We start from the raw sequence: 13,712 nt of genomic DNA, 5'->3' as shown, positions 1-13,712 counted from the left end.
CCAGAATGCACACCCACACAGCCTCAGTGCTGTGAATTCAAATGAGTGCAGTTACATGCAAAGAATATTCTGATATTACACAAAATGGTGGCGGTATTCGGTTTCGGCATGGGTCATGTAAGCTCTTAATTCATTTTGAACGTGGCCATATACTGTTCCAGACATGTAAACCAAATACTCTGCTTGATAACTCTCTATGCCTGTAACTGCAGTCATTATGAGTCCACTGATCAAGGCATCATCTAGTGCTTACACGGTGCAAAGATACATGCTCCTGAAGAAAGTGAACAGTCTAATAAAATTCCTTTCTTATTCTTGACTAGACACATACAGTACTAGGAGTTTTAGTGTGGACAACAAAGCAACAACGCAAAACGTTGGATAGAGATGATGGGATATTGACAAAAAAACATGTCCTTATTTAACTCAGCTAAAAATGTAAATTCAATTTCAACATGAACCAATGGATTTGGTTCATGTGTAGAAAGAACCATTCATACAGACAGCTCTATTTCCACTGTTAAATTTCCTGACATGTCCTATGATAATTCCTATGTTTAAATGCCATTGTCAATATAAGTTATCTATAATGCAACTCTATTGCATAAAAACTATACCAAAGTCGATCTCCATAAGTCTTAGCAACATCTTCATCTCCCTTTTCCCAATATCGGTCCAGCTAACCGAATAGCTTTCATTCCAGATAAACCACATTTTTAGTCTCGTCATCTATCCTAATGGAGGTGAAATGTTACACTTGGCACAGGATTTGTCTTTCCTACAAAATAAAATGTTCACTCTTCCACACTTGGACAAGATGAAGTGAGATGGTCCATTTTGGGTTTGGGAATAAAATGCAGTTATGGCTGAACGGAAGTGAGGTGAATGGGTGCTAAGCAAACAGCAGCAATGAAGACTCATCGTAGTGGAAAGAGAATGGCACACACCGCACTTCCCTGGTAGCACCACCAGAGGTCCTCTCAACCCACAGCTAAAATGAGGTGTTTCACCTTGTCAAAGCAATGGTGCAGCCAAGCCTGAAATCTGCTCTTTTGTCGGTATGAGAACACACAAGGAAAATGAAGCCCAAAAACGAAAAAATATGCACCGAAGCATATCCACTACCTCTGTCACTGAGTTCTGCTCTCTAATTTACCCCTCACCTGGCCTTCTTAACAAAGGAGAGAAGTGCCAAGAAGACACACTGTTGGTATCTAAACGTAAATTCAAAGGAAAAGCTTGTAGCAATATTCTGACATGGATGATCTTGGTAGAGGAACCACACACACCCAGGCACAGGCACAGACAGAGGACGTTACATTATACAGTACATCATGTGTCACTGCTTCTCAGACACTGCCATGTAAGAATGTCGTCTCATCTTATACACAAGGCTAATTCATTATTGTATGCTTGTGTTGTAGAGCGTTTTGATTTACAGAGAAGAGGAAATATCCCAGTTTAGTAATCAGAACAGTAGTGCACTGTTTTTGTCTGACACCAAGACTAAAACTTAGTTGACAGGGAGTAAAGTCATAAAACCCTTTTGTTTTTTGTTGTTGTTGTTGTTGTTGGCGTTACTCATTTGCTCTGGCACACTTAAAACTTCAAGTAATCCAGTTGAAAAGTCTTCCGAGCAGCGAGAGTCATTTTGAATTGTTCTATCACAATGCCTCGACTGGATGTCTGGATCGTCAATTATGCCACTATGTTGATTTACGTATTTTTCACATTTTGGGAGTGTGACTCATGTAATCAGTTCTCTCACATTCCCATTTTACTGTGGCCTACCTTGGCAAATGCAGGAATTTGTAGGAGTCAGTCGTCTTGCGCAGTTCACCAAGTCCAGCTTTAAGGTGATGTGGAATGCTCTTCCTCTGTATGACAGGAGACAGGTCTGAAGCAAATAACCAAGCGAAAGGCCTAGCATATTGGCCTAGCACCATGGCTTTACATGAGGTCTGATTCCACAGACTAGAGCTGAAATGAGTGTCATACTTGCAGGTGCTGTTTTAATCCACTATAAAGTGTTTGTTTCTTCCCCCGTGAAATCCACATCCGGAAAGTCACACCTGCCTTATTCCACTGGGTGTCAACTGCAGCTGACAAATGTAGGAGTTTGTTCCAAGTTCAAGGCCTTTCACACAATGAGTAATGTCAGACAGAGAAAGAGACAGAGCAAAAAGGGTGAGTGACAGAGGAAGAAATTGATGAAGAAAAGCAGGAGAACAGAAATTACGATAGGTCATCCAGTGGATTCTTCTGACCGATGTCATGACTGACAGGGCCACTGTAGTCCCTTCAGAGCCAAGTAATTTGCAATAGGCACTTTTTTTGTCACCTTTTGGTCATAGGATGGCCCTTGGAGTCTTTCATGTAAGGAGGCGTTCTAGAATGATAAGGCGAGAGATCAAAGCCTGGCTTGAGCGTCACCTTGGTACAGTATAAAGGGCTAGCTAGCATAAGTTAGCATTATGAGAGCAACACGGTCGGTCCTACAGATGAGGTATTCCAGCTCAGGCTGTGAGGATGAACCTTATATCTCAGGGACCTCGTATCATTGGTCCCCATACTCCGTGCCTGACAAGTCCACCAGATTATCCATTGCGCTTTGCTTGGCACCCATCCACAGACTAGCATCAAGCATTCCAGGCAGGTGTCACACTCTATCGGGCTACCACAACTTTGGGGAGCTTTCACACACAATGACAGGGCTGAATGGACACAGGAACTGGAATATCCCACAGCTACCGTAGAGAACCTTGTCCTTTCTCTTGGGTACAGTATGCCTCTACCTCGGAGGGATGCTTTAGCACCAGGGCAACCCTTACAGAGCTGTGTCATAGACCTCTTGTTGGAGGTTAGTGACAGGGATGCCAGGGACTGTGGTCTGAGGGTGATCCCACTCCGGTTCCCTGGGTGCAGGAGGGGTAGAGGGTGGCGGAGGCCCTGGAACCACCTGGCTCTGGAGCCTTAGCTGTTCCCGAACGTCCTGCTCTAGACTAGGGGGCACCACCAACTGGTCCTCTGGGTCCTGTTGGGCAGGAGCAGCGAAATAACCAGACTTCTTCTTGGGAGCTTCTAAAGCAACCTCGATGAGATTGTGACTGTCCTGTGGTACAACGACAGAGCCGTTGGAGAGCTTCTTGCCAAAGAGGCTCGAGGTCGAGGGGGACTTCTTCAAGTCGGAGATCTCCCTGCCGCAAACGGCCAACAAGCATCCGTTGGTGGTGGACACCACCACACTGTTTTGGCGCCTAACCTTCCCATTAGGGTAATCCGAATTTTTGCGGAAGTCTTTCTCGTGGGAGTGGTCCGGGGCCCCACCAGACCGGATCTGGAAGGCGCAACAGTGGATATCGACCTCCACCTCCAGCTTGCTACCGTTGGAGATCACGCCCTCCAGTGGCGTTTCATCATCGCTATCTAGTCCATTGTCAGAATGGTTGCTGGAGAACGCGGCGCAAGATGGTTGCCGTTGGAACAGGGCCGGGTGATTGCCTCCGGGACCGGGCCCTCCTCCGCCAGGGCCCCCTGGGCCTCCTCCGGTGTTCGCGGCCGCGTTGGTGATGGCGGTCGGGTGAAGGCTGCAGCGGCGCTCAGGGCGAGCGGCGGGGTTGGACGGGTGTTCGTCAGAGGCCGTGGACCCAGCTTCGCTGCCAACCTCTGAGGCCGAGGTCTCACTGCTGAACTCTGAGGCAATACCGCTACTGGAGAAAGATGTGGCAGCGTCCCCTGTCGGGGGCACCGAGATGGGGACGGGAGTTGGCACTGGGGTGGGCACCGAGGTTTTACCCTCTGGTGGTGGGGCTGGTGGCGGCGCAACAGTCGTGGTCATTGGTGGCTCGCAGGTGCAGCTGTCCTCGCTGATGTGGAGGGCCACCACAGCTGCCCCAACGTTGTCCCGGCAACCGTAGCTCTGCGCCAGCGTGCAGAGCTTCTTGGCAGCGGCGCGAGGGTCTCGGACCGCCTGTACCGTCCTCACAGCCTCCTCGTAAGACACCTTCTGGAAGAGCGCCCGGTTGCCCAGGATTAGGAAGTCGTCCTGGGAGCAGAGGGGCTCGGTGCGTACCCAGGGCTTGGGTAGTACCCAAGGGGACAGGTAGGAGCAGCCCAGCAGGCGGGAGCAGCACGTCACACCACTCACCTTCATGTCCTGCAGTCAAAGGAGACAAAGGGCAGTTACTGAGATTAGAATGCTTGATGCATGATGTATGAGGCATGATACATGAAGTTCATGTTCCAAGTTGTATTCTTTGTCAGCACACTGGACTTACAGTATATGCGTTTATTTGCTTAGATTTTAGATTTGATTTATTTAAACTCGAAAAATCATGAAGGGCCTGTCCCTCATTTACAATGATGTCGAGTAAAAACAAACAGATAAAAATAAACATATATAAAACATATATAAAGCAACATATACACAACATATATCATATAAAAAGGTATTAAATAACCAAGCTATGAATTAAAACAAGAACACGAATGTATAAAAAACTTCTGAGCATTTACAGTATGTACATGCTCATGTTTCATTTACATGACATGTGAAAAACTATTTCTATGTGTTTTGTGTAGCCATCTTGATGGCTATGATGAGAAATGTGTTGACATCAAATTTTATGACATTCAATCCACAGACTGGTCCTTTAAGGTAATCTACCTCTGTGATGATGGCTTTGGCACTCTTGACCCGCTCCATCTCCTCCATGCTCTGCTCCAGGCTGAAGACCTTGGAGAGGGGCAGCGGCTGCCCGTCGCGGCACAGCACCGCCTGGCAAGTGCCCACATTGGCCACGGTGAGGAAGAAGTAGCCGCCCGGCTCCGAGGTCTCGTGGTGGATGTAGCACAGCAGTGCCGAGGCGCCCAGCTTCTGCCCAGCAACCCCCAACTTCCTGCAGATCCACAATCAGTCAAGCAAAGTCAAATCATTCATGAGCAGAGTAAGTAGGCAGCTAATGGTTAGGGATCTGCTTCAGGGATTGTGCCTCACATTGCTCCAGGGATTGTAACCAATGCTCTTTACTTAAATTACTTAAAGTCGCTTTGGATAACAGTATCAGCTAAGTGTAATGTAATGCATAGAGATGTCCGATAATATCGCCCCACAGATATTATCGGCCCGATAATAGCATAAAATGTAATATTGGTCAATATCGTATCGGATTTTTGACCTATCAAAACCGATATAATAATGCTTGAATTACTGTACACTTTTCTCCTTAATTATTTTCCTATTTTGCACAGACGATGTTAATATTTGGAAAGCTTTGTTGCATTCGAGAATGCATCTAATGGGGCATTACAATAAAATTATGCATATTTTGTTCCACAACAGCAGATTTGTTACAGACAGTAATGTTACCTAACATTTGTTATGAGGAAAAATAACCCACATATATCGTCATCGGTATCGGCCGATATCGGAATCGAAAATTGAGAGTTGGACAACATCGGCATATCGGATATCGGCAAAAAAGCCAATAGCGGACATCTCTAGTAATGCAGGTCTGTAGAAAGTAAACATAGAAGTAAATTCATGATGTACAGTAAGTACAACACTAGTACACTATAATATAATGTATATTACATAGTTGCTACACCCGTTATTCCATTGTACCTAATGAGTACAAAGCGGATTCGAAAAAAGTTGGGACACTTGGTATTTCGTGAATAAAATAAAAATTCTGGCATTTTCAAAGCATTCAATATGTTAGTAAGGTAGAGCCTTGTGCACAGACAATATATCAGCAATATACACATCAGTCAAGCAGAATTATTGTTTTGAGGTAATTATGTGATCATTTCGAATTCCCCCCTTGCAACAAATCCCAAAAAAGTTGGGACAGGGCCAATAAAATGCTTTTAAAGTTAGATAAGACTTTAACACAACACAAGGGAGGAGTTAAATACCTTTACCGATGGCATAATTTGATTCAAAAAAATAGATATTTTTCTGTGCGAGACATGACTTCAGCAGCTCAACTGATGGGTATGTTCTTCAACTTGTTTACCTTCTTGTTATGCTTAATATGTGACCTATCCTGACTGCTTGAAAACAATTTTGTCACCCGTTTACCCTTATGATGGAACGATACTTTCGGAACATAGTAGAGAATGCAATTTGACATCATTATGTGACAATATCTAAAGGCTATGCTCCAAAATATAATGCCTTGATAGCTATGGATGCTGTTTAAAATCTGTATATATCATTCAGCTCTCATTTTAACGCGCCATATGAGTAAGAAGACCATAACCAAGGCACCTCTGCAACACCTTACCATCATATATGCTGTCTTTTAGACTGACCACAAAAACAAGCTGAAATATTCATCCTCTGTGTAACATGGGGGGTACATGACTCCATGATTTTCAAAAATTATTAAATATGTTCCATTCTGTAATCAGGGGACAGTTCCACATGTCTTCTGGGTCCACCTAGAATGATCTTTTCCACATGCAACACAGTTAAATGTAGGTATAATGTGCATTAATCAAGTGTTGTGTTTGTGGTCAATTTTTCAACAGCTGTCATTGTTGGAGTGTCATAATGTGCTTATTGTCAATGGGTATTTCATGATCTCATAACTCATAAAATGATTTCACAGAACTTTACATTACAGAAATAGACCTTGTAAGCCTGCAATGTTGATAATTCAATCTTTCTGTGTAATAAATGAGTAATTAGTCCCTCAACATTATTCACTTTAGAGTGACACCGTCTCTCTGTGATGGTCTTTTATTTGTGCATTCATATTGGCAGTCAGTATAGTTCCTTTTAAAATGGCCGTCCTTTGGTTATTTTGTAGAATTATCCAACTATTACAACATGTTTTGGCCCTGTCCCAACTTTTTTGAGATTTGTTGCATGGGTCAAATTTTGAATGAACACATATTTCCCTCAAAACAATACTTTTGCCTCGATTTAACAGTTGCTATGTTGACCTTGTGCCATTGTGCATCTTATGCATGGATTGAATGTTTTGAAAATGCCAGCATTTTGATTTTATTCACAAAATACTAAGTGTCCCAAATCCGCTTGTACCTAATGAAGGTGCTTTACTTTTCTTTTACTTCAACGTTTATTTTAAGCACATTTTAACATATTGTGAGGTTGAAAAGCTTCAATGCTGCTTCCATACATCTGAAAAAAAAATCTTTTGTTGAAGGGTTAAATGCATGAGGATGAAAAGTTGCTGCAACTTTGGTGACTGTATACCCAAAATCTCTATATACTGTATGGCTATAGTTATGCCACTTCCTTCTGTGCGGCTGAAGCTGTTTTAGACTATTTTGTTTCACCGCTGCCCCTATGTTCTACCTACAGAGCTCATGGGACCAGCCAAGTATTAACAGCACACATGGTAATTATACCACAGGTAATTCAATAGCTATAATATAAGCAAATAGACACTGCCTCAGTCAATATGCAATTAGCCTTTAATTAGGTCACTTATTAAGAGCCTTTTCTATTTTCAACACTGCCAACTTCTTTTCCTCACAACACAGAAGGTCGAAGTAAGTGTGCACACAGTATCATTCATCTCCATGCATCAATCGTATAGCAAATGTGTTTGCAGAAAAAATAAACAAAACTATCAAGTATGGAGTCTGCAACTGTTCAAGATAACAGTATGCATTATAATATAAATGTTTAACAGGCTGTCAGTGTGAGCAACCTTCATGATTTTTTAAATCAACACTGACTAACCTTCCGACTTTGAATTGCATGCAAACTTGAAGTCCCTGCACTTCAAAGAGACAGCTTGAAATAACATTTTGGAATGTCTGATAACTGGCTGACAGCTACTGGCTGATGGTACAGAAATCTATGATAATTTGCTTTTTGAAATATGATTTGTTATGTAGAAACTGATGACGGACAAGTTCAGGGAACTTGTGCTGTGGTAGTGGATTTCAGCAATCGATCATCTATTCGAATTTGAATGTAAAAGACTTTTCTCTACGACACTAACACCGCTAAGGTGGAGTGTGAAAGAAAAGCAAAATGTGTTTTTCTCTCAGAAACCCCAGTGCAGAGAAAGAGCATTTTATCAGAGCAACATGCTGTGGTGCATTTCAGGGATAGATCATTTACATTTCAGTAAGCGATCATTTGTCTGAATTTTAAAGTGGAAATGCTGTGAAAAAAGGAAAAAGATGTTGTACCAGCACTGAAAAAGGAGTAAGAGAACAGAATCAAAATACTTTTTTATCAGGCCCTTTGTCACCTCTGTATGAGGATTGAGAGAACAAGAACTACCTGTGTGAGGTGAGGAAAGTGTTGCCCATGTAGACGCTGTCTATGCTGGAATGCTGGAGCTCCTCGGTGAGGACATCTCCCATGGTGCATTGCAAGAGACGGGGCACCTCCTCATTGCGGTCGCCGTCAAAGATGCCGTAAGCTGCCTCCGAACTGTCTCCAAAGCGGTCCACTGCCAACACTGACACGCACAACCTGCCGCAGACACATGAGGGACATTAGCATTAAGTTACCTACATTTGTGCTTTATTCATATGATACAAGTATGGAAAGATCATCAAGAGGCAGTTTTCATTAACAATCAGGTGAAGCTCCGACATACGCCTAACACAACAAAGAGACATTCACCAATTCATGCAAATGCATGGACATATTAAACACTTTTTACCGAAATGATAATGACAAGTCTTAATCTGTTAATTCAGACTCTTGGTGAAATAGCAATGTCATGTTGTAATTGTCACGAAATAGCAATGTAATGTTGTAATTGTAATGATATTATGTAGTCCCAAGCGATCTCATCTGCATCAAAAGGCTACAGCAATTGTGTCTGTGTGTGTTTGTATGTGTGCCTGTACTTTGCATGTATGTGTGTGTGTATCTATTCTGAGTCCCACAGCCAGAGATACGGTATCTCCTATGGTTATCAATGAGGAGCAGAGGGTGGGAGAAGAAGTAGTATAGAGAGTGACACAAGATACTGCTCAGAGTGACCGAGTGTGCGTGTCATGACCCCACCTGTGGTGCCTATCTGGTGGGGTTTCTCATTAAAGTTGTAGCGGCCAATGCCATTAAAGCTTGGACAGGAAGTATTCAAAGGCCCGGACACAGAGCGCCTACCTGGGGCCCCACTGACCTCCAGTCCAACTGGCAGTGTGGCAGTAAGGCAATGCATGCTTTTCATTCACATTTGCCAATCCCTCCCCCCCACAGCCTCTCCTCTTACTCACTTGCACTCTCTCTTTCAGTCTTTGTCTTTCTACGTCCAGTTTGCCTCTCTCATTCTCCTTTCTCTTTTTGGCAGCTAAGTGAATGTATGTATGGCATCACACTTACAGTGTCTCACAGCAGTGAGTACACCCCTTACGTTTTGCAGATTTGCAAGTATATCTTTTCAAGGGACAACATTAAAGAATTTTCCCTTTGACATGAAAAGTAGCCAGTGCATAGCCTACATATATCTCTACTTCAATTCATTGTTCACTCAAAGTAATTCAAAATACTGCAATTAATGTCTCAACAAAAGTGAGTTAAAATGTTAAAATCCCATAAAGAGAATCATGATCTGCCTCAGTAGCCACAGTACATGTTGGCATGCATGTTTCTTTTGGTGACATTCAGCATCCCAATGTTGACGGCATTCATGCAGCCCCAAACCATGTCAGTCTCACTACCATGCTTGACTGTAAGCGTGGGACACTTTTCTTTGTACTAATCACTAGATTATCTATCAAATCTGCAAAAGTGAGTGGTATACTCACTTCTGTGATAGACTGTAGCTGACACTTTCATCCAAATTGACTAACAGTTATTTAGGTAAAAGGTATTAATTACAGTCCCTGGGGCAATGTGAGGTTAGGTGCCTTGATCAAGGGCACTTCAGGCATGGATGAATGGATTTAAACCTACGCTCTTCCAATTTCAAGACCAACTATTAGTGTATGCAAGTTAATGTATGTATGCATGTTGGCAGATGTGTTTTAATGAGTCATATGTTGGATTTGTGCAATGTGTATTCTACTGGACACCTTAATTTCCCTCGGGATTAATAAAGTTTCCCTACTGTACGCTCAGTACAGTACACTGACTACACTCCATGTCTCTCTCTCTCTCGCACACACATACACACACTCCAGTCCTCACTTGTTCCTCTGTCCGCTCATCTCTGCATAGCCGTGGTCCCACAGCGTGGAGGTGGCTGTGGTGTCCCCTGCTGGGGTCATGGAGGGCTTCTGGTCCAGCTTCAGCGTGGTGATGTGACTGCAAGAAATGCACAGACACAGCACACAGTTTAAGATGATACCTGAATACCTTAAAAGCTTATTCTGTAAGCAGATTCTAGAGTAACTAGTGTACATATGAAATAGCTCAAGGGGCACATATTTACACGGTGTGTAATGTGGGACATTGGCAATAACCACTCTTCATATATTAAAGAGTGTCTTGTGCTCTACAATGAGGTTGCCTCTTTGACAACAAGCCCTCTTTATATTAAAGCAGTCTATGCCTATGTTTAAATACCTAAACAAATGGAGTGTTTTGTGTTCTGGGATGAGAGTGCTGTAGCTGTTGCCGGGCAACATACACTTTATATACAGAGTTTGAGATTAAATACCTGAACAAGTTGAGTGTTTTGTGCTCTAGGATGAGGTTGCTGTTGCCTGTCAGGTCCAGCTCCTGGAGTGTGGCCGGCAGCGACTCCGGCAGCAGGATTTCTATCAGCTCATTGCAGCTCACGTCCACCAGCTGTATCAGATATGGGGAAAGATGGATGACCATATGTCCTGGTATACACACACAGTCATGCAGCTTGCGCATCTATATACACATGTGCGTACACACACACACACACACACACACACACACACACACACACACACACACACACACACACACACACACACACACACACACACACACACACACACACACACACACACACACACACACACACAGACACACACACACACACACACACACACACACACGTATACACACACATACATCTATCCTTCAGCTTCCAAGTCACTTTCACCCTGTCATCATCACAAACACCAGATCATCAAAGATGACACTTCAGATGGCCAGCACATGTTGCGGACAGGACGCGGGGTGCAGAGCGGGCCTAATTAATGCAAATGATTGCAACCACGTCTGTTTGTTTAGGTCCCAGCAGCAGCCCCCCCCAACCCCGCGCCTTACTGACCTTGATATCGGCAAGGTTAAGGACATCAGGGCAAGACACTGATTTGGATAAGTTAGCCTACAGGAAGTGGTAAACCTGCTAATAGATAGCCCATTCCGTTAAGAAAACACGAGTCCAGGCTCTTCTATTGGATGATTTACCACTACCTCAAGGTTAAACTAACCCGGTTTGCTACTGAGCACACTCATACTGTGCTGACAGGCAGGTTGAGGACCTCTGCGAAGGCACTTATATCAGAGATTCTTTAAGTATATAGAGATATGCCAACATAATAGGTTTCTATGGGCACCTAACGTGACCAGGTTCCGGTCTGCCTAAAGGGCCGTGTCATAATGCTCCTAGCATTGAATAGAACAGTCCTTAGGTCTGCCTAGGTCTGCCTAAGGGGGGCCATAATAGAACCAGGAAACAATGGGCCAATGGAACCTCTCTCTCTCTACTCTCTCTGCTTATATGGCTTAGTTAACCTACAGGAAGTGGTAAAACTGCTAATAGATAGCCCACACGTATCAGTGAAGATAATGAGGATCACAGGCACTTCTATTTGATAATTTAACTTAACCTGGTTTACTACTGAGCCAGGTTCTTGAAATATACCCCTGCCTAACTTCTGTAGTGTACTGGCCTTGATCTCGGGCAGGTTGAGGACCTCTGGGAAGACGCTGATGTGGTTGGAGTGGGCGATGAGCGTGTGCAGTCTCTTGCAGGAGGAGACGGTGGAGGGGATGGTCTTTAGCTTGTTGCCGCTCAGGTTCAGCTCCTCCAGCATCTCCAGCTTACTCAGCTTGCTACAATTCACACAACACAACACAACACAACACAACACAACACAACACAACACAACACAACACAACACAACACAACACAACACAACACAACACACAGTCGGGTCAAGGTTACAGACAGCCATTGTAAAGTTCACAGTCAAGGTCACACATCGTGCCAAAGTCACTGTCATCACAAGACTTGTAGAGATGATCAAAATCATTCTGCAGAGGTAATATGCAGGATTTAAAAGGGCATTGCTGTTTAGGCCCAGCGTTATGTTAAGCATCATACAATTCACAACAACCGAAATGTAGTCATTATAATATAAATATAAAATATACACACATAACAACTGTATAATAGAAGCACATAATACAAGCAAGTATGGCGCAACACAGTGGTGTAGTCTACGTAGAACGCGGGTATACGGAGTGTACCCACTTCTAAATTTCAGGGATTTCAGTATACCCACTTAAAATTGATTGATCCATTGTTTTGAATAGCATTAATATATACAGTATACCCACTTCAAAAAATGTTCAAATATACAGTATACCCACCATAAAAAAGTAGACTACACCACTGGCGCAATATGATGTTCAGTTTATAGCTCAGAAATGTATGACCAGCAGCTACAAAAGAAAAGAACCTGAACCCGGACAATCTGAATAACTCTAATTTACATGCTTGAATGAGTCAGAAAAAAATACTGTATGTGTAAGATAGCCAGTAAGACAAATGGACTACATTAACCTCCACATCTGTAGAGCGCAGTGCTGCAGCCGTGGGGAGAGCGTACCTGGCGGGGAAGGAGAGCAGCTGGTTGTAGGCGATGTGCAGGACGCGCAGGTTCTGGTGGCCCACCAGCAGGGCTCCGCAGTTCTCGTTCAGGTTGTTCCCAGTCAGGTAGAGCTCCTGCAGGGTGCTCAGGCTCTCCTCTGATTGGCTGCTGGGAGGGATTGTCTCCAGGGCATTGGCTGACACATTCAGGTACTTTAAGCTGGCAGAGGGAGGAGCACAAGCAGGACAGTGGTGTAAGCGCAGGGGCGCAACTACAGTATATGCGACGTATGCGTTGCAGGGGGGGCGCCAAAGAGAGGGGGGCGCCAAAGAGAGGGCGTTGGAGGGCGCCAAATAATTATTAAGCGTTTTTTTGGGGGAGGGGGCGCACCAAAATCGTTCTTGCATACCCCCCCAGAAAAGAGTAGTTGCGCCCCTGTGTAAGCGTTATGGTGCTATGGGCCGTTGGAGCAAAAGAGACATAAAAACGATGAGTCATGACTACACTGCCTACTATTGGATCTTTTCAGGCATACATTGGTCTGGTCTTGTGGAGTAATACTGTAATAGTGTAATAAAGGGTTATTATTATGCTAAGGACAGTGTACTAAATCTGTAATAAATGTAAGAATGCTAAAAATTTAATAAAGATAGGTTGATCGTTAACGTCAGTGTAAAGGTTACCCCATAACACTAAGAGCAGTGACAAAGCATTCAGAAGGTGAAGCACACTCAATCAATGTCTTAAAACTTTACTGCCCTACAAATGCAAAGTGCAGTATCTACACAAATGTCGAAACCGAGAAAAAGGCTAAGTATTGGTTGGATATTGCAGTTGCTGCAGATTTGAAATAGCAATATTCCTAAAATGGGAAACATTTGTACCTTAAGGCTTTGTCACAAGATGAAGGAAGTGTTACTTAATTTTTTCATACTCAATTTTGACAAAATATGTAGTTACTGAACTTT

The 13,712-nt window shown here is 43.5% G+C and overlaps 1 protein-coding gene across 1 annotated transcript in view; it reads right to left on the bottom strand.

Annotated features, from left to right (window-relative positions):
• Positions 1-568: 568 nt before the first annotated feature.
• phlpp2 (PH domain and leucine rich repeat protein phosphatase 2) overlaps positions 569-13,712 on the bottom strand; it is a 104,012-nt gene continuing 90,868 nt past the window's right edge. Inside the window, exons 13-19 of the mRNA XM_063188572.1 lie at positions 12,763-12,963; positions 11,821-11,983; positions 10,605-10,735; positions 10,133-10,249; positions 8,270-8,464; positions 4,667-4,898; positions 569-4,156 (exon numbers count right to left, since the gene is read on the bottom strand). Of these exons, the coding sequence (XP_063044642.1) occupies positions 2,828-4,156; positions 4,667-4,898; positions 8,270-8,464; positions 10,133-10,249; positions 10,605-10,735; positions 11,821-11,983; positions 12,763-12,963 (2,368 nt within the window). The 3' untranslated portion in view covers positions 569-2,827. The remainder of the gene's footprint in view (positions 4,157-4,666; positions 4,899-8,269; positions 8,465-10,132; positions 10,250-10,604; positions 10,736-11,820; positions 11,984-12,762; positions 12,964-13,712) is intronic.

This window comes from Engraulis encrasicolus, chromosome 22 (genome assembly GCF_034702125.1).
Source record: "Engraulis encrasicolus isolate BLACKSEA-1 chromosome 22, IST_EnEncr_1.0, whole genome shotgun sequence".
Classification (NCBI taxonomy): Eukaryota; Metazoa; Chordata; class Actinopteri; order Clupeiformes; family Engraulidae; genus Engraulis; species Engraulis encrasicolus.
This window is presented reverse-complemented; position numbering and strand designations above follow the sequence as displayed.